At 41.3% G+C, this 19255-nt stretch overlaps 1 protein-coding gene across 1 annotated transcript in view; it reads left to right on the top strand.

Annotated features, from left to right (window-relative positions):
- FYCO1 (FYVE and coiled-coil domain autophagy adaptor 1) overlaps nt 1-19255 on the top strand; it is a 77153-nt gene that overhangs the window by 36356 nt on the left and 21542 nt on the right. Inside the window, exons 9-14 of the mRNA XM_090046348.1 lie at nt 496-588; nt 1440-1558; nt 2566-2733; nt 6028-6177; nt 10006-10208; nt 10546-10690. Coding sequence (XP_089902474.1) covers nt 496-588; nt 1440-1558; nt 2566-2733; nt 6028-6177; nt 10006-10208; nt 10546-10690 — 878 coding nt within the window. The remainder of the gene's footprint in view (nt 1-495; nt 589-1439; nt 1559-2565; nt 2734-6027; nt 6178-10005; nt 10209-10545; nt 10691-19255) is intronic.

Below are 19255 nucleotides of genomic sequence, written 5' to 3'. Positions count from 1 at the left end.
TCTTGTAGGATGAAATCCCTGAAAAATTAAGCAGAGTGTATATGTTTTTGCAGCTCTGGAACTGAGATTAAGCCTCCTGGATGATCAGATTTTTACATCCCTCTGTACCCTGAGATTCTTATCATGTGAAGAAATAGCTCATTTACTTTCTACTTTGTGCATTTTAGTTTCCTACTTGTGAATATGACATATTTCTTTCTTGCACTCTCAGGATGATGTTTACTTGTTTAGTAGACTGGGCTGTTTCTGTTAAAGGATACACAGGCCCACAAACATAGCCTGATTACCTCAAAAGGAGATTATGCCATGAATTTTAGGCTCAAAGGTCACTTGGGTTCTCATCAGAAATTGAGCAGCCACATAACAGCCCAGGTTTTTCCCTGGTTCAACTTGAATTGTTCATTCCTCATCAGCAGGAAACTCCCAAATGGGAGGTGAGGGGGGGAGACACAAGTCTAGTGTCAAGTCTAATGAATGTTTTATGGACTATACTAGGATGTCAGGGAGGAATGCGAGAAAGTAAAAGAGCAGCTCGAGGAGCAGAAGCAACAGCTGGGTGCAACAGAAGAGGAAATTGCAGAGTTACAGGTATGTGCTTGATCTGATTAAAAGACTGGGATGTGTTGTGTCAGCAATCATTTGGATTGTAGTTGATAAGACAGGCAGCCTTCCTGGTAGCTTCCTGGAGCCTGAAAAACCACTTGAAGAAATAAAGGTTCCCAGGTCAAAGTAGTCTCATACTTGGGTGCCTAAAGTGAGAGATTTTTAAAGGTACAAATGGTAGTTGAGCACTTAGATGCCTAAATACAGACCCGGGGCATAGCAGTTGGCACCCTAATTTGAAAATGTTGCGTGTCACATTTAAATAGAACAGGTAATTTTGTACTTCCTTTTACGTGTAAGCCTTATGTTAATGAAGAAGCCCAAAACTGGATATTTTCTTTTCATGTTTCTTTTAAACTTTAAAATTAAAACTTTAACCTTTTGAACATTAAATTTTTCTCTGGGGTTTCTTATTTCAGCCTGTAAAATACTGCTTGCTTCTCATGAAGTTTATTCATTGGCTGTCTTCCTTGAAACATTTTTTTCTGCAACAGAGAGATAAACACTCTTCTGCAAAGGCCTTTGTGTGGTGACTAATGAGAATTACCGGGACAGTTTAATGCTGTCTTACTTTACCAGCTATCCCTTATTCAGTGTGACATAAGTAATCAATCCCCAGTATACAGTTAATTAGCATCTGATGATACAGTAATGTTTTAATTAATGCTTTGGCTTAAACTTCCCCTTTAAAAGCATTATTTAGCTAGTTTACTATGTTAAGTGCATAATGGTTGGTAAAGCATTATTCCTATATTTGTGTGTGTGTGTGTATAAATACATGTGCACACTTTTTATAAATTTTATACACCTATAAAGATATTTTATTATTTTTACAGGCTGCAAACACAGAGCTGTCTAACAAATTGGATCAAGCAACAGAGAAGCTTACTGAATATGAATCTGTCAGGCTGAAAAAGGAAGAGGAGGTTATGTCACTGAAAGAAAACTTGGAAAGGTAAGCACTGTGCATCTATTGCTTAGGCTGTACACAAGAAGCCAAGTCAGACAACAGCAGCCAAAGCAAATGAAAATTGCTGTTTGCGGCATATGGGGGCAGCAGAAATAATACATGAGCACTGAGCTTGGATTGGCATTGTAGACCAAAAAAAATGTGACTTGCCAAGAATGCAAATTTCTTTCTCAACCAAAGTGATGTATTACATTCATTGCATTCCTTATCTCCTTTATGAAACTATCCTACACAGTGCTAGACTTTCTTCATAGTGGGCTGTTGGGACATTTATAATATCCCACAGCTCTCCAGAACTCCAAGTCATTTACACCACTACTGCTATGTTCACTCTGCAGATCCTGAGCGAACTACTTCTGTCTCTCAGAGAATTAGTTAGTCTGATCACAGCATGTGAATAGAAGTAGTGTAGTTGTATCCATAAAGCACCACACACTGTTGTACCAGCTCCTCTCAGCAGATGCATCTACCTGCTTGTGTCATGGCAATATTTTTTGGGAGAGCAGGGGAGAGGACCTAAAATTTGGGTCTGTCCTGGAAAAATTGAGATGGCTGGTTGCTTTATTTATGGGTCTCTCTGTGCCCAGTTTGCAGATGACATCAGTCATTTATGACACTTTTTTTAGAGAGTCCTGGATGTTTAGCTCAAGCCTTAACAGCTCATGATTCTAGCTATAGGGAAACTCAGTTCTGTCCTTGGTGTCTCAGCCAGGGGGACAGCCATCATAAGTGTACCTGTAATAAGGGAGCGGGAAAATGGTCTCTGGTCCCTAGAAATTACTGATTGTCAGAGGTGCCCCTAGGTTAACATACCTTTGCATAGCTCCAAAAGTGCTTGAAAAGCTAAAATGAACCTTATGTGGCAGCACTCATGCTGAGAGAAATTTCACTGGAACTACAGATTTGATCAGGAGACATTTCACAACGGCCTCGCTTAAGAAACAAAAATTGAGTTTACAGTTAATGTGCAAAATGAATTTGCATTTAAACAGGACCCAAAAGGAAGTTGACAAAGCAAATGAGCTAGTCAAAGAATATAATGAAAAGCTCAACAAAGTGAAAATGGACAGAGAGAGCAATGACCAGAAGTTGTTTGCTGAGCTGGATGATCTAACAAGAACCAAGCAATTCCTGGAAGAACGTTTAATAGAACTCATCAGGTTGGTACAAAAAAGCCCAAATCATTCAATTGCAGGGGGCTTAAATAGTGCTACTTGGAGGATCTAATCTTCTATTCCTCAACTGGAAATGAAGGTAACAGACAAAATTTATGAAATCTTGTTAAGTAGTAGTTAAGTTCAATAGTTAAGTGATATATAAAGTAATATAAAAGTAATATATCCCAAATGTTACATTTTGTGGGGAGATCTGTTTTGCTATGTAATTCAGAATTCGATACGTTTCCATCTTCCCCCTCAAAAGTGATTCTGTATTTTTTTCCAGCCAGTATTTTTTTTCTCCAATGTGTAATGCTTACAGTTTGTCTCTACAGTACAGTTTTTGAAAAGCTGAGCCTAAGTGGCTTGCCGAAGGTCATGCATGCAGGTAGTGGCAGATGCCAACTGAACTTCAGTCCCCCAGTCTGCCTTGTGCCTTAACCACAAGACAAATTTTTCTCTCAAAAAAAAGACTTCCGTACACTGCCTGAAAATTTCTAACCACTTTTAGAACAAAAAGACAAACATGTTGCAGTATATGATAAAAAGTCAGGGGTGTTCTGCTTTCAGCCTTCTAAATGTTTGATCTTATGAACTTGTTGACATGTAGCAACTTTGGCAAAAGGTGTAAAATAATGCTACTATTAGATAACACAAGCAACAGAGTGCTGAGTGGTTTCTCACTTCTTTATGAATCATGTCCTCCCCTTCTTACACAACAGTGTTCTCCAGACTGGAAAATCTTCCCTGCTTAAATCAAATTAAGAATGAAAATGCACTTCAGCCATCAGATATCAATTACTCAGCAGAAGATGAGATCCTATGGAGAGGTTCCTTCTACATGTCATTTTGTGAGGCTGGTTCAGAAGTAGAACTGGTACTATAGTATGCTTTTATCAGTTATTACTCCCCTAAATGCTGTCAAAAATTTGAAGAATTTATGAATTTAAGGAATTTATTAACTTATTGGACTAATGCCCAGAAGTACCCATTCTTCTCCTCGGGACTTTTCGTATTGTCCAATCAGAAAACAGAGATAGTTACTTATTAATGATAGTTGTCCAAGGAGTTGTGAACTTAACTTGACTTAACTTGACAACTTAATGATCAAGAAGACACAAATGTGTAAAGTCCCTAAAAAGGAATATAAAACTCTAAAACTCTTGGTTCAGAGGTGATACCTTTTATTAGACCAACTAAAAAAAAGCAAAAAAAAATCTCTGAACCAAGAGTTTTAGAGTTTTGTATTCCTCTTTGTCTTAGACCAACATGGCTATAAAACAGATCCCTGAAGTCCCTATAAATTCTTTTTATCACTTATCCTTTCCCAGATATACATAGTGATGGTTGCTAATTAGTAGGTTTAAGATAGCTGTAACGTTCTTTCTCACTTCCAGTCTTTCCAGAGGCCATTTTCACAGGTGATGCATGAACGAAGAATCGATTATGCTAATTTTTCAGGCATCAAGGTTAAGTACAGACATTTGGGAGGTTAAATTGGGTTCAAAATGGCTGCCTGATGTAAACTTAGCTTGTCCCAATGCTAACCTTATGCTTATAGACTTGGTCTCAGTGACCAGCAATCAGTCTAAACCTGTAACAGAACAGGAGTTCCATGCACACAAACTGGTCTAAAATTGCAGAACCCAGTTTAAAATAAACCTGGATCTGTGTAGTATCAGACTCATTCGATTTGGGTCAAACCAGTGCATGCAATTTCTGTCCACTTTCCCTATGCAGCCCTGGGGCTGGGAAAACCCAACCACTGGCCCCAGCCCCAGGGCTGCTCTTTCCACTCCCCTCTTCTCCTGCACTGGGCTATTTTTTTGTCCCCCTGGTCCCTTGCTTCCTTCCCAGCCAGCACTCTCAGCCCCCATTCCACAAGCAGCTCCTGTACAGATGCTTTTATCAATGTGCTGCCAGAGCCAAACAAGTAAGTCCTGGTGTGGGGAGGGGCAGGAGAGATGGAGAAGTAGGTTTGCTGGGGGGGACATCACCCCACCCATGGGTTGAGCCTGTTGCCGCCACTCCTCACAGGTTGCACCTGCTCCCACACCTGTGGGTCACACCTGTTCCCCTACCCCACCTGCAGGTAACGTTTTTCCCCCATCCCCTGGCAGACCCTTGATCCCTTCCAGCCTGCTAGATCCCCAGCCCCCTGACTAGCCCTCCCCATCCTGACTTACCTGATATCAGACAGCCATTTTTACTGATTTAACCTCCCCCTAATGCCCCTGAATGTTTGTACTTAGCCCTTTAAACCCAATTATGCCCACTCTCAGACATTTGGATGCAAATTGGATGCTTATCTTGCTGGGATCCTATGACCCCAACTGTCTTCCTGCCCTTTGGGGTGAGGCTGGACTCGATCTTCCAAGGTCCCTTCCAGCCTTAATGTCTATGAAATCTATGAAATCTAGCGGAGTCTAAGTTGGTGTGGCCTTCCACTGAAAAAGATACCACTGAGAGCAGTTTGGCTTGATCAAGATTTACCTTCTACATTTTACAGATGGGTAAACTAAGAAGAGGAAAAATGAAGTAGAGTTATAGAATAGAATCACAGAGCTGGAAGGGACCTGTACGGTCATCAAGTCCAGTCCCCTGCCATAAGCAGGAAGTATTGAGCTCAGATGAGTTCAGCAAGGTGCCTTTCCAGCCTTGTCTCGAACACCTCCAAGGAGGGCGACTCTACCACCGCTGCTAGGAGCATGTTCCAGATTCTGGTGCCCCATACAGAGAAGTTTTTCCTTATACCCTCTATTACTTTATGCTCATAAGTCCTCATCCTCCCTTGAGGTGCCCTCTTAAATAGTTGCTCTCCTAGTCCTTGATGCTCCCCCTTGAGGTATTTGTAGGCAGCTATCAAGTCACCTCTCAACCTTCTCCTCCTCAACCTGAACAGGCCCAGTTCCCGGAGTCTCTCCTCATCAGGCCTACCCTCCATGACCTTAATCAAATGGGTGGCCCTTCTTTCTACCCTCTCAAGTTTATCCATGTCCTTTTTGAAGTGCGGTGCCCAGAACTGGGCACAGTACTCCAGCTGAGGCCTCACCAATACTGAATAGAGGGAGGAGTACCTCCCTGGATCTATTGGCCACACAGCGGCTAATGCAAGCCAGAGTTTTATTGGTTCTTTTGGCAGCCTCATCACACTGTTGGGTCATATTCATCTTCCAGTCAGTCGTGACCCCCAGGTCTCATTCAGTTGTTGTGTCAGCCAGTAGGCCACCACCCATTGTATAGTTGTTCTTCCTACCCAGATGAAGGACCTTAAATTCTTTGTATGTGTCTTTGTAGGGATAAGGATGCTCTCTGGCAGAAATCAGATGCTCTGGAATTTCAACAGAAGCTGTCTGCAGAGCAACGATGGCTGGGAGACACAGAAGTAAACCAGTGTCTGGACTGCCAGAAAGAGTTCAGTTGGATGCTACGCCGACACCATTGCAGGTTAGTTCACTGAACTGTTTTAAACATGTTTTTAGAAACCTGGAAATAAATATGATAGTTTGCATAAAAAATAACTATTGTTTCAATATTTCTGCTGTTCAGTTGGATGAATTATAAAATATGCATGTTACATGGGATGCCTGCTTTAAAAATTATTTTCTGAGATAATTTTGTCGTTTTTTTGCAACACTCGCCTAGTTACAATCAATGTCCTGTTGTATTACATTCTGTGCGAACATAATTCACTGCTTAGATAGAATTTGTTAAATTATTACTTTTAATGCATAAATCTGATTTAGATGTCTGCTTTAAAATACAGAAGAGCTAATTGATCCATTTTCTACAAATTTAGCCTCTTTTTGTATTTTTAGCAGTATAATGATGTTACTGGACCTGCTTGAGCAGTATAATGATGTTCACATATATATTCACTGAAAAGTTTGAGTGAATATATTTCACACTCTTGACAGAGCATTAATTTAAGCAATCAATAATATTTTGTATCCCTTGTGAGCAATTGATCACATAAGACACATAGAACCAGGGAGAAGAGCTTGACCAGGAATTCTTGGGTCAGCTCACAGGTAGTGAAGGCTAAGGATGTGGTAGTCATGGGGGACCTGAACTTCCCGGACATCTGCTGAGAAGAACAGTCAGCCAGGTCTGAACGCTCATGTAGGTTCTTGGCCAGAGTGCAGGACCTCCATCTAACCCAGGAGGTGCACAGCCCCACCAGGGGAGACGCCTTGTTGGACCTAGTGCTGGCCATGGGTGATGACCTGGTGAGGGGGCTGCGGGTGCTCGACCACCTGGGCAACAGCGATCATCGTCTGCTGGAATTCACCATCCAGCGCAAGGTGGCAAAGGCATGCAGTAAGGCAGCGGCCCTAGATTTTAGGAGGGCAAACTTCAACGAGCTAAGGAGGATAGTTGGAGAAGCGCTGAGGTCCCAGAGGGGAGGGGAGCCAGGTGTCCAAGGAGAGTGGTCGCTTTTTAAGGAGACGATCCTCCAAGCCCAAAGGAAGGTAATCCCAACGAGGATCAAAGGGAGCAGGAGAGCACACAAGCCTCCATGGCTCACCAAAAGCATCCGGGAATGTCTCCTTGCTAAAAAGGAGGCTTACACCCAATGGAAAGAAGGGGTCATCACTAGGGAGGACTATTCCATAGTTGCTCGGGGATGTAGGGGGGTAGTTAGGAAGGCCAAGGCAGAGATGGACCTGGGACTAGCTTCCCAGATTAAGGACAATAAGAAGTCCTTTTTTAAATACGTAGTGGGTAAAAAGAAGGTCCCGGGTAATGTGGGGCCCTTGCAGGATGCGTTGGGAAATTTGGTCGTCACACCAGACGGCAAAGCTAACATGTTTAACGATTTCTTTGCCTCCGTCTTCCTCAGTAGGGACCAGAACAGCCACCTCCCTTCTGGGCCCCCCTCGGGCCCTGGGGGAGGCACACCTGGGCCACGGGTTAGCGAGGATTTAGTTAGGGAGCTTCTGGAGGGGTTGGACGTATTCAGGTCAGCCAGCCCAGATGATCTCCACCCTAGAGTTCTAAAGGAACTGGCCGAGGTCATTGCAAGTCCCCTGGCACGGCTTTACGAGCACTCGTGGTGCTCTGGTGAGGTACCGGACGACTGGAAGAGGGCTAACGTGGTTCCCATCTTCAAAAAAAGGCAGGAAGGAGGACTCGGGAAACTATAGGCCAGTTAGTCTTGCCTCTATCCTAGGCAAGCTGTTTGAGAAAATTATTCTGGCACACATCCAGGAGGGGCCAGCAGGGGACTGCATGCTTAGGGGCAACCAACATGGGTTCATCAGTGGCAGGTCCTATCAGACCAACCTGGTGGCCTTTTACGATCAGATCACCAGATCATTAGATGCAGGGGTAGCAGTGGATATAGTCTTCCTGGACTTCCGGAAGGCTTTTGACACTGTCTCTCACCCCGTTCTCATTAAGAAGCTGGGGGGCTGTCGTGTAGACACCCACACAGTCAAATGGGTCACCAACTGGCTGGAGGGCCGCACCCAGAGGGCGGTGGTGGATGGGTCCTTCTCAACCTGGAAGGACGTGGGCAGTGGGGTTCCGCAGGGCTCGGTCCTCGGGCCCACACTGTTCAACATCTTCATCAGTGATTTGGACAAGGGGGTAAAAAGCACCCTGTTCAAATTTGCTGATGACACTAAGATGTGGGGGGACGTGGGCACACTAGAAGGATGCAACAGGCTACAATCAGACCTAGACAGGGTACAAGAGTGGGCGGATGAGAATAGGATGGGTTTCAACACAGACAAGTCAAGGTGATGCACCTCGGGAGGAACAACTGGCACCATATCTACAGGTTAGGGAACTCCCCTCTTGTCAGCATGGAGGCGGAAAAGGATCTTGGGGTCATCATTGACTCCAAGATGAACATGGGCCGGCAGTGTGGGGAGGCAGTTTGGAAGGCCAACCGCACCTTGTCATGCATCCACAGATGCATCTCGAGCAGGTCCAAAGAGGTGATCCTCCCCCTCTATGCGGCACTGGTCAAGCCACAGCTGGATTACTGCGTCCAGTTCTGGGCGCCACACTTCAAGAGGGATGTGGACAGCATGGAGAGGGTCCAGAGGAGGGCCACTCGTATGATTAGGGGACAACAGGGCAGGCCCTACGAGGAGAGGCTACGGGACCTGAACCTGTTCAGCCTCCACAAGAGAAGGCTGAGGGGGGATCGTGTGGCCTGTTATAAACTAGTCAGGGGGGATCAGCAGGCATTGGGGGAGTCACTGTTCCCCTGAGCACTGCCAGGAGTGACCAGGAATAACAGTCACAAGCTGGCAGAGGGTAGGTTTAGGTTAGATATCAGGAGGCGCTACTTCATGGTCAGGGCAGCTAGGGTCTGGAACCAGCTTCCAAGAGAAGTGGTGTAGGCTCCTACCTTGGGGGTGTTTAAGAGGAGGTTAGATGAACATCTTGCTGGGGTCATTTGACCCCAGTACTCTTTCCTGCCATGTCAGGGGGTCGGACTAGATGATCTGCTCAGGTCCATTCCGACCCTAGAAACTATGAAACTTGCTCAGTTTTCCAATTCAGTAACATTTTACTCTAGGGAATATCGTGCAGTTGTTGATGAAGAGGTAATACCTATCTCCCAGGATACATTTTCAAATGAAGAAATTCAGATAAAATTTGTACAAATTGCTAACAGTTTTGCCAGAACACGCTGATGTCCCAAATACTTATGGAAAAACAACTATTATTGACATTTCATTAATAGCGGCAAACTGGACTGGGTGCTCTTAATCATGAAAAGAATAACCAATTTACTTTAAAAGCATTAAATTGGTCTAACAATAAGAAAGTATCCTGGTATACATCTCTTTTTCTCTCTCTCATGATATCGCTACCTTTTTCCTTTTTTGGAGAGCATGCAGCTTAAATGCACTGAATGATTTGGATTAAGGATGGTTTCAGTAATATGGGAATGAGCTTGTTCATACTACCCAGTACATTTAAAATCAGTGGAATATTATGTCATTTTTATTTGTTGATGTTTATATTATTTATATGTGTCATCTACAGATTCCTTTTCCTTTGTCATTTATTTGTATTGAGACTATAAGGTACCAGTATGCCCCTCTAGACTTTGAATGCTAGGGAGACTTGATTAACTGCAAAAAGCAGAATTGTCTGCACAAAGAATGTTGCCATTTAACCTACAGAAAATGTAGGCTTCTCTAGGGCACAAGACACTTTTTACCAAAGCCTCAACCATTGTGACATCACTACTTCTGGTTTTAAGCATGATATATTCATGCCTTTGTTTTTGTTTCTTTTTCTAATCTCTAGAATATGTGGTCGCATTTTCTGTTACTATTGCTGCAACAACTATATGATGACAAAAAGTGGCAAGAAGGAACGTTGCTGTAGAACTTGCTTTAATAAGCCTAGAGTGGTTGTCGATAATGCAGATGGCTCTGGATCTCCTGTCAGCCAAGGGACATCAGCATCTCCATTAGAGTCACCAGTGTCACCAAACAGGAGAGTTACAGGTTAGTCAATGTACTGCTATTAAATAAAAGGCTTGATTGGACTTTCATATCCTGACTGACTTGCACTTTCTACAAATCCAATTATGTCAAACAGATCTAAGTCAAGGAATAATTTGTACTACCGCAGTTGTGTACATTAGTTAGTGGGTGCTAATATTCATAAATTAATATAATTTCCCATTTATATTTAATACAGGTAAGTCATTGTGGAGGTTCCCACTTAATCGTATACTAAAACTTCAGTGTAGGCAGAATAACAGTCTTATACATAAGCTTTGAAACAATGATTGGCACTTCTTGTAATGTTATAACTGCATTTTATATGCTTTTATGGTAGTTACCAATGAAACCTCCAAACCACAAGATGATGCAACATTCGATATCATCACAGATGAGGAATTGTGCCAAGTGCAGGATTCCAATTCTGCCCTCAATGAAAGTCAAACTGAAGTAGAATCTGTGGACCAGAGTGTGACAGATCTGTAAGTAAACACTATTAACATAAAACCGGAATAATCTGGTGTCTTTTTTTCTGTATATAAAGAGCAAATGGGCATTCTTAGCCAGATTGATATTTATTTCATATTAAGAAAACAATAATGCAAAAAAGTAAAGTCCCCCTTTCTTTTATGACAGTTAATGGAACCAAATGCAAAATGGCTGCCCATCAGTGCAGACAGGAGAGTCCTTAGAAGTTTAAAGATACTAGACACAAGTACCAAAGAATAGCAATTGCACACTGAAGTCTAACACATTTATTTTCCAAAAAAAGCAGAAATAACCACATCATGATGTTGAATTCTGTTACTAATTTAATCAATTTCTAAGTAAATCAACCAGAAGCAGCAAATAAGCATTCTCTGTTTTTAAATTCACAAACTGCATCATTCAATAATATGAGTTCATGTATATGTCTACGTTAAGTAAAAGTTTAATTTTACATTACGTTATAATCATTTGGATATAAAAATCAGTCCATTTGGTTGGTTGTGATCATCATTTTACAGAGGGGGAAACAGACATGGGGAATTATGGGACTCTCCCAAAGTTATAGGATGACTAACCTCATGATTCCTCAAAAAAGACTGTAATGCATCAGGGTGTGAGGTCACCCTGCTTAGAGCACATACAGTACATTTGCACCACAGCTGCAGTGTGCTCAGCTGAGATTCTCCTGAGCAAACCCCTGTGATGTGCCTCTAGCTGGTTTTGAGGCTGCTAGGGGTAACTGTGGAGCAGCATCGCAAGATGTGACCAGGAGAAGATGGGTGAGTTGTGTTTGGGACATACTAGGCATGTCTACACGTGCATTTACGCAGGCTTAAATTTACTGCTCAGTAAGCAGGAATAAGCCGGCATCTACACATGCAGGTGTTAAAGCGAATTAACGCTATGTGTGGACTGATTTGGGACTAAAGTTAGTCCCAAGCCAGTCCACACACACAGTGTTACACGTGTGTTACTGCGCAGTAACTAATCTGGCATATGTTTGATATCTTCATGATGTAGGTATCAAATTTATGTTCAAGTTAGCATAAGTCACTATGTTTACTACACAGGACAGGTGTGCATGTGTAGATGCATGCCCGTACTGCGCAGTAATATCAGTTGCAGTAAATATGCATGTGTAGATGCGCCCACTGTTTTGGGGGTATAAATATTATGCCCTTATACACCTCCCTAGTCTGTACAGGATCACCGTAGTTGGATGCCGAGGTGATAAAACTGGAAACCTACATACAGCAGCCAAGAATTATCCATTCCATGAGACCCCATTGAAGTCAGTAGATCTTGCATGGTGCAAAGGTTATCCCTCAGGCCTCCAGTGGGGAACATTCAGTTGTAATCACTCTGGGGCAAGGACCAGCTTGAAATTAAATGTGTGTAGTTCTTAACTGGGTTGTGCTGGTTGAGTAGCTTGCTATGGATCCACAGGTGTGAGTCTGAAACCATGTCAAAGGCTCCCCTAGCTATAAACAGGTTATTCAGGCTAGTTTGAAAAAAGTGCTACCTACATCTTTCCTTTGTGTGCCAATGGCTACAGAAACCAGTGTGCCTTAACTGCAATAGGCATTCTTAGACTCATCTTTGACAATTTGTTTGAAAATGCCTAGCACAATGTAGCTGATCCCTAACTGGAGTCTCTCATATCAGGTCCAATACAAATAAAAACCATCGTCATCATCATGAGAAATGTATGGTTTAGACAAAACTCAGTTTTTGCAATAGAGTTCATCTTGGAGGGACAGGAAGTCTTCACTAGGACAAGTAGGATGCAAAGGGTCCAGAGTCACATTCGCAATTGTCTTCTTGTTTGTTTGATTTGGTACAATAGTTGTATGCAAATACATAAATAAAGTATTATTTTATTTCACTTGCTGAGTTCTGCTGGGAGCAATCCAAACAGTCTCTCATCTGCCAGGGACTTGAAACTAGCCAGAGCCCTCCAAGAAAGGGAAGAAACAGTTGAACCAATAAGGGTCTAAGCCAGGTTGGCTGAGAGTTGCTGATTTCAGCATCTTTCTTAGGACTCCTGAATTGACAGAGTTCCTGTGGAGTATAAGCCTCATTCCAGCAAGAGCAAAAGGTTTGGTACTGCCTTAGGCTTATTCCACATGAAAATCCTCACCTCTAGGTACTGCAAGTTTAAGTTGTTCTTATAGAGAGGTGCATCTGTCTAGTCTATGGTTTCATGCAGCTGAATATAGCTGTAACAATGATTTGTTTTCCATCTGTCCCTCTGTATTTTCTATGTGTCTGCTGCATATCTTCTATTGCAAACTTATTTTTCTGTTGTTAGCCGCATTAACCCGGTCTCTGCATCTTTCTCCCTAAAATGATGTGAAATGATGACATCAACTTCATTTCATAACAGGAAATTCTGCCAGACCTCCTTTCTCAATATACCTCTCAATTCAGATCATATCCCGGACTGAATATGAATCATGCTTTACAATTAGAAAACCTGTTTGAACTCATTAACCACACATTGTTCCACTTAAGTCCCACAAACCATTCAACACCCTAGTTACACAATTAAGACTGGGCAGTATAATGTTGGCCTTAAATTCTGCTGTTGGTCCCACAGATAAGAATTTGGAGTATTACATTAAAATCTGACATGTGCAATTATGGGAGAAATGTGTGGTTGTGCCTGTATTTAGCACCTTTGGTTTTGCTTATTTTCTTTTTTAAAACTGCCTTTTATTTTTACCATGTTCAAATTTGGAAAGTATGTCCAAAGTCAAGGCTGAGGAGAAGTCCAGCAGTACATTAATGCAACCAAAAGAAAGCAATATACACCTTTTGTTTAACACTGATCTTCTCCTTAGCACAGTATAGATATCACATACACAGACATAATAATAGATTCAGGAAGAGTTAGGTAAACCAGAAATTAAAATTGCTCAGCCCCAAACAACATTGAGGAAGCTACAGCACTGCTTATCAATTTTCCAGATGTACTCCAAGCTGTGTGATTTTTTTCTTTTTCATCTGCTATTCTGTTTAGCAAATGTCTGTTTTGTTTTTTATAAGAAAAGAAGGTGGAATTCTTTGCTAGTAGAACTGTGATGATTCTTGATTTTGATTTCATGGGCTGTGTAGATGAAACGGGGGCCTTAAATTGAAGTGGTGGGTTTTTAAAAACACTGCTTCAATTTAGGGCCCTTTAAACCCCCATGCCATGCACACACCCAAACTTACCTGCCTCCCTGCTTCCCTCCATGGCAAGCCTCCCCAGACAGTAGCCGCTTGCAGGCATCTGGCTCAAATACTCCTGGGGGACACCGCAGCCGCAGAGGGCCCCATGCAGCTCAGGCAGGCAGACAGGCTCCAGGGAAAAAAAAGATCAGGCTTGCCACTGTCTTGGGCAGAGCCTGCTTTCCCAGGCTACTGCTAGGCAGCCTGCAGGGCTTCCTGCTGAGCCCTTGAGCTGCATGGAGCCTGGTGCTTCACTCAGCAGCTGTAGGGCAGCAAACTAAAACTCCTCTGAGGAGCCCAAGTCATTTAAGGCACATTATGCTGCTGAATTTGCTATAGCAGCCGGAATTATTGCCGCTGATGCGTGCAAACACTGACACCATTAAAGCGGTGCAAAAGCATTTAACACGCTTTAACGTGTCATGCACACATGCCCCTCGTTTCATGTACACATGGAACATTGCACCAGTGTAAATCAGATATGAACTCTGTTGACGCAAGCTGTACAAGTGGGAGCAGAATTGAGCATTGTGTCTTTAAACATTGATCTATCTGTCAATTTATTATTTGCTAATCATTTTAAAGGACAAGTGATTAATTGTTTCCTTTAGGAGTTTTAACTAAGTCAAAATTCTAAAAGTTAGGGAATGTACCCCACACGTGTATTGTAATTTAACTTTTAGTTGTGTGTTTTCATCTGTGGCTTTTTTTAAAAAATGTTTGCTTGATAAATATTTGTTCAGGTTGAAAGGGTAAGCCATAGGTAACCTCAACAAGCAACTGGAAACAGAAAATGAAACATTTGAACTGTGCACTATAAATAAACTGAGACATGGCAAATACTACCGATATCATCCATACCAAAATACAGATTGCTTTGCCCCACGCCATTATTTGGCTTGACTTACATTGGCTTTGGTTGCTTGAGCAATAGCAATACACCTGTCAATATTTATACAGGTTAATGTCAACACTGAAGTGTACAGATTCAAGTTATAAATACTTCGTATAATACAACACATTGTGGTGCCAAAAATCCACTTGTAAGCAGCAGAATATGCCCAGAATGGCAGGATGTAAAGAAAAAGTAGGTCAGCATTAACCAAGCCATCAGGTAACCAAAAATACCAGCTTGTAGGATCTTAAATTTCTCTTAGAGAATGTACACGTTAAGGAACAGTTTCCCATCAGCCCAAAGACAGAAGCAAATGAATACATAAGGGCACAAAGATTTTGCTAAAGGTGAAGAAATTATCATTCAAGATGAAATCAGTGGGTGTGAGGTTACCATACAGGTAACTTAAATCTATTTCCATGTTGTCTTCTTTTTAAAAGCTACTTGTAAATATGCACATCAACAAACTATTTTAATATATCTAGCAAATGGACTCAGTGCCACTCAGCTAGTGTATAAAAGCAAGGAGATAATTGTGGTAAAATCCAACATTTAATTTACCTGGTGAGGTCACATTATCTCTGCCATGTGGTAGAAAATGAATCCTGGATGCCCCAGAGAGGACAGCTAGTGAACTTTTAGCATCCTGGAAGTAGACACATCCTCCCTTAACAGTTACAGTTAAGGGGACTAAGTAGCATAAACAGCAAGAGCGTGATGCAAAGCTTGTTCAAGTCGATGGAAAGACTCAAATTTTATTTACTTGGTTTTGGATGAACCCAGAAGAGAAGTCAGAAGAGGTGGACTCAGACTAAAAGTATGAATTTGGATTTCAAATGCCAAGTTGTTAGAGGCATTTGGTTGGATCCAGGAATGTAAAAAGCAGGATCATTTCAAGTTTAGATGAGATTTAAGTTTTGAAATGCCTCTAGTTTCAGAGTTAATTGGAGTAGGGTTTTGGTTTAGTCCTGTCTTTGGGACTAAGGTTTGAGTCCTTAAAAATTTAAGGGTCTTAGCACCAGGATATCAAATTCCCCCCATCACCTAAGGGGATTGTGAAAGTGGACTGTATCTTCTTGGATTTGGGGAGAAAAGAATCAGTCCCATCTACCATCTCAGCTCTGATGGGACACACCTCTTTTTTATCTTAATTTTCATGAATAGCTTTTAGATAATTCCAGCGTTTCCATTCAGTAGCCACTAATATATTGAATCCCAGGCATATCTGTCCACTTCCTGTCTTGCTGCTCCAATGTTAGACAGTGAGCTCTTCAAAGCAGGCAGCCTGTCCTCCTACATTTGTGGACACTGACATCTGGGGCCACTACCAGAATACAAATAATAAATTTGGATAAAAAAAAAATGTGCAAATAGCTGGTTTAAGTCACTGTTATTCAGAAGAACCCTATTCATTTTTCATGGTACATGCAAATTGTGAAAGCTTTACAGATTTTCATATAAATATATTTTTCCTCCCCTAACTGCATTATTCATTATTTCCCATTTTTCTCCTGTACAAAAAAGTACCCTAATCATCTTCTCAGAACACAATGCCATATAGCCTGTATCAGGGGTTGGCAGCCTGTATCAGGGGTTGGCAACCCCATGGGCCAGATCCTCTATTTCTCCATTATTTAGTCTTTTACTTGAGGTACTTAAATTATAATTCTGAAAATAAACTTGTTAACTAATTTCATCCATCCAGAAAAAAGGGTTAATATTGGCCTCGAAGGTTATCTTTAAAATTATTTGAATAGTTGGGGTTTTGCTTTGTAAGTTTTTGGTGGTGTCAAGGGAAGTGATTTTTTTTTTCCTTTGCAGGGTACACACATGCACATGTGTGTGTTAAGTATGAGCCTTTTTTCCTGGTCAAAAGACTTTGATAGCAACCACCTCTGCAAAATACCCCACTTGCACAATTGTGCATTTGTCCTTGGGTTAGTATCACACCTAAAAAAGTATAGCTCAATTTTTTTTCAAAGACACTGCAAGCTTCTAACAGGAGAAATTCAAATAGAAACCTTGTCTCAACAATATCCATCATGTTTCATATCCACTGGTATCTAATATTAAATTATTCAATCTAGGTCTTTTAAAAGTTAATGCTTAATCAAAGGTAACATTTGTTTCAGCTTTTTTTCAAACTATTTCTAACATATGCTATTGGCAAAGAGGTAGAAGTATACGTAAACTATGAGAACTACCTACTACTGAAATGGAAAACAGTGGACCTGATCATTAACTGGGATAAATTGCCTCAGGTTCACTGAAGTCAGTGGAGTTAGGATTATTTATTGAATCTGAAGATGTGACCCATTTGTTCAATAAAACTCAAGCAAGTAGTTTCCTTTTTTCCCCACTGGTGACTAGTCATAAAAGAAGTATGTGTAAATACATTATTCAAAAGAAAATGATGATTTATTCTTGAGAGAAGCAAGAATTTGTGTGGGTTATATCTTTTATTGGACCAACTGGATGGATGGGACAAGGCTAGACAAGCTTTCAGTGCAAGGTATTCTTCATCTGGTCTGACTTATTCGTGACATATTTTTAACATTATAGCTGATATATTTTAAAAAGTGATTTTTGCAAAGCATTTAAAAAAACAGTACTCAGCCTATTAAACTATATAATCCAAAGCGACATTGTTATTGTTACCATTATATTATTAATCGTATTATTTTTAATACTAATAATAATTAATAAATGGTAATAACAACAACTCTGTCCATCTTGTGTCTGATTCAAGGGCTTAAAAATAAAAGTAATTAACCACAAAGATTTAAACTAGTTAAAACACTGTATAGAAAGCACCTTTAAATGGCTTCCTAAGATACAAAGACTCTACCTAATTAGATAGAATTTATGTGGGAGATAAAGGGCATATCTGGAACTGAGAGAGTTGCTGGATGGTTAACCTTCTTTCTCTGTCCTCCATGTGTGTTATCCTTCCAATCTGAAATAAGAGAAAATAGTCAGTTACTAGAAGATGTTGTATCTTGACGGAATATAATCACCCTTCTTTCAAAGGGTGTCTGAAACAGTGGATAGTCTCGTATTTATAGGTGTTTTAGGTAATGATATTTCTTGTCCTGTTCTTTTCACCCAAAGCAACACTTTGAGGATTTGCTATATCTTTATTTCTGGGTAAAGCCTTTTAAGGTAGATTTTTCTGGGATGTAGTGAAAAAAGAGACTGTTGTGTGAGACTGTTGTGTAAACTTTGAAGTGGCTTTCTATGTGTTCTTAAGGGGTCTTGCAGGAAATACGTGTTATGGTCCAGGTCATAAATGCTAGTTCGATTGAAGTGGATAGATTTTCTGAGATTGAATTATTGTTCAAAATAATTAGCACAACGTTTTCTGCCCTCTTTACCATTTCTCAGTTTTTTATCATTTGCAAATGGATTGTGTTAGTTAATGATGAGTACTTCATTTTCCGCATTTGACCTGTTTTGATTAGTTTTGATTAGACTTGTAAATTGCATGTTTCCTGTGATCATGAGCTTCCTGCAATTTTTTTGTTCCTTATTCTGAGAACTTTGTAACACTTCATTGTTGGAAGTTAAAGCTGGTTCAATATTTTGAAAATTGCAGTGTTGACACTTTTATCAAAAGAGACATCAAGTATGCTAAAGATTACTGGAAAGAGAAAATTTATAAGTGGTTCTTCACATTTACTTGGGTTAGGAAAAATAAATGGACTTATATTGTGACATGAGAGATTTCAGCTGAACATTAGGAAATCTTTGCAACCATAATTACTGGCAATCATGTGAACATAGGGAAGTTGTGGAATTTCCCTTACTGAAGGTGTTTAAAAGCAGGTAGGACAAGCATCTGTCAGGAAATGTATTTGTTGGCAGTCTCTCGAACTCAGGGATGATGTCAGTCAAGCTTGATGGGTCCTCAGGTAACTAAGGAACCCAATTCTGGATGCACACTTTCTTTGGCAGTGGGGGCATGTTGTTGTGTGGAGGAGTGGGATTCACAGCCCTGGGTTGGTCTCCTTCTCCTTCCTCCACTGCCACTGTTCCATCTCAGTATCGAGTCATCGGGCCTCAAAGTTGAGCATGCCTTGGTGGATCCGGTGGCGCCATGCTGAACATTCAGCAGCTTGCTACTCCCAGCCATTGGTGTTAATGCCTCCATGCTTAAGGGCAGCCTTGAGCATGTCTTTGTACCTGTTTCCTTTGGCCACCCTTTGAAAGTTGGGCAACAGAGAGCTGAGAGAAGAGAATCTGGTGAGGGAGGCAGTTCTTAGACATCTAGGCGCAGTGGCCTGTCTATCAGAGTTGATTTCTCAAGAGCAAGGCTTTGATGCTGGTTGACGCAGCTTCATGGAGGATGCTAGCACTAGTCCAGCAGTCCTACCATTCAATCCCAGGATTCAATGCATGCACCACTAGAATGAGTAGGGCAGGAACATGGACTAGATCTTTCAAGGTCCTT

This window comes from Crocodylus siamensis, chromosome 5 (assembly GCF_052110815.1).
Source record: "Crocodylus siamensis isolate JL-2025a chromosome 5, ASM5211081v1, whole genome shotgun sequence".
Taxonomy (NCBI): domain Eukaryota; kingdom Metazoa; phylum Chordata; order Crocodylia; family Crocodylidae; genus Crocodylus; species Crocodylus siamensis.
Note: the sequence above shows the minus strand (reverse complement) of the source record. Positions and strands in the feature narration are given on the sequence as shown.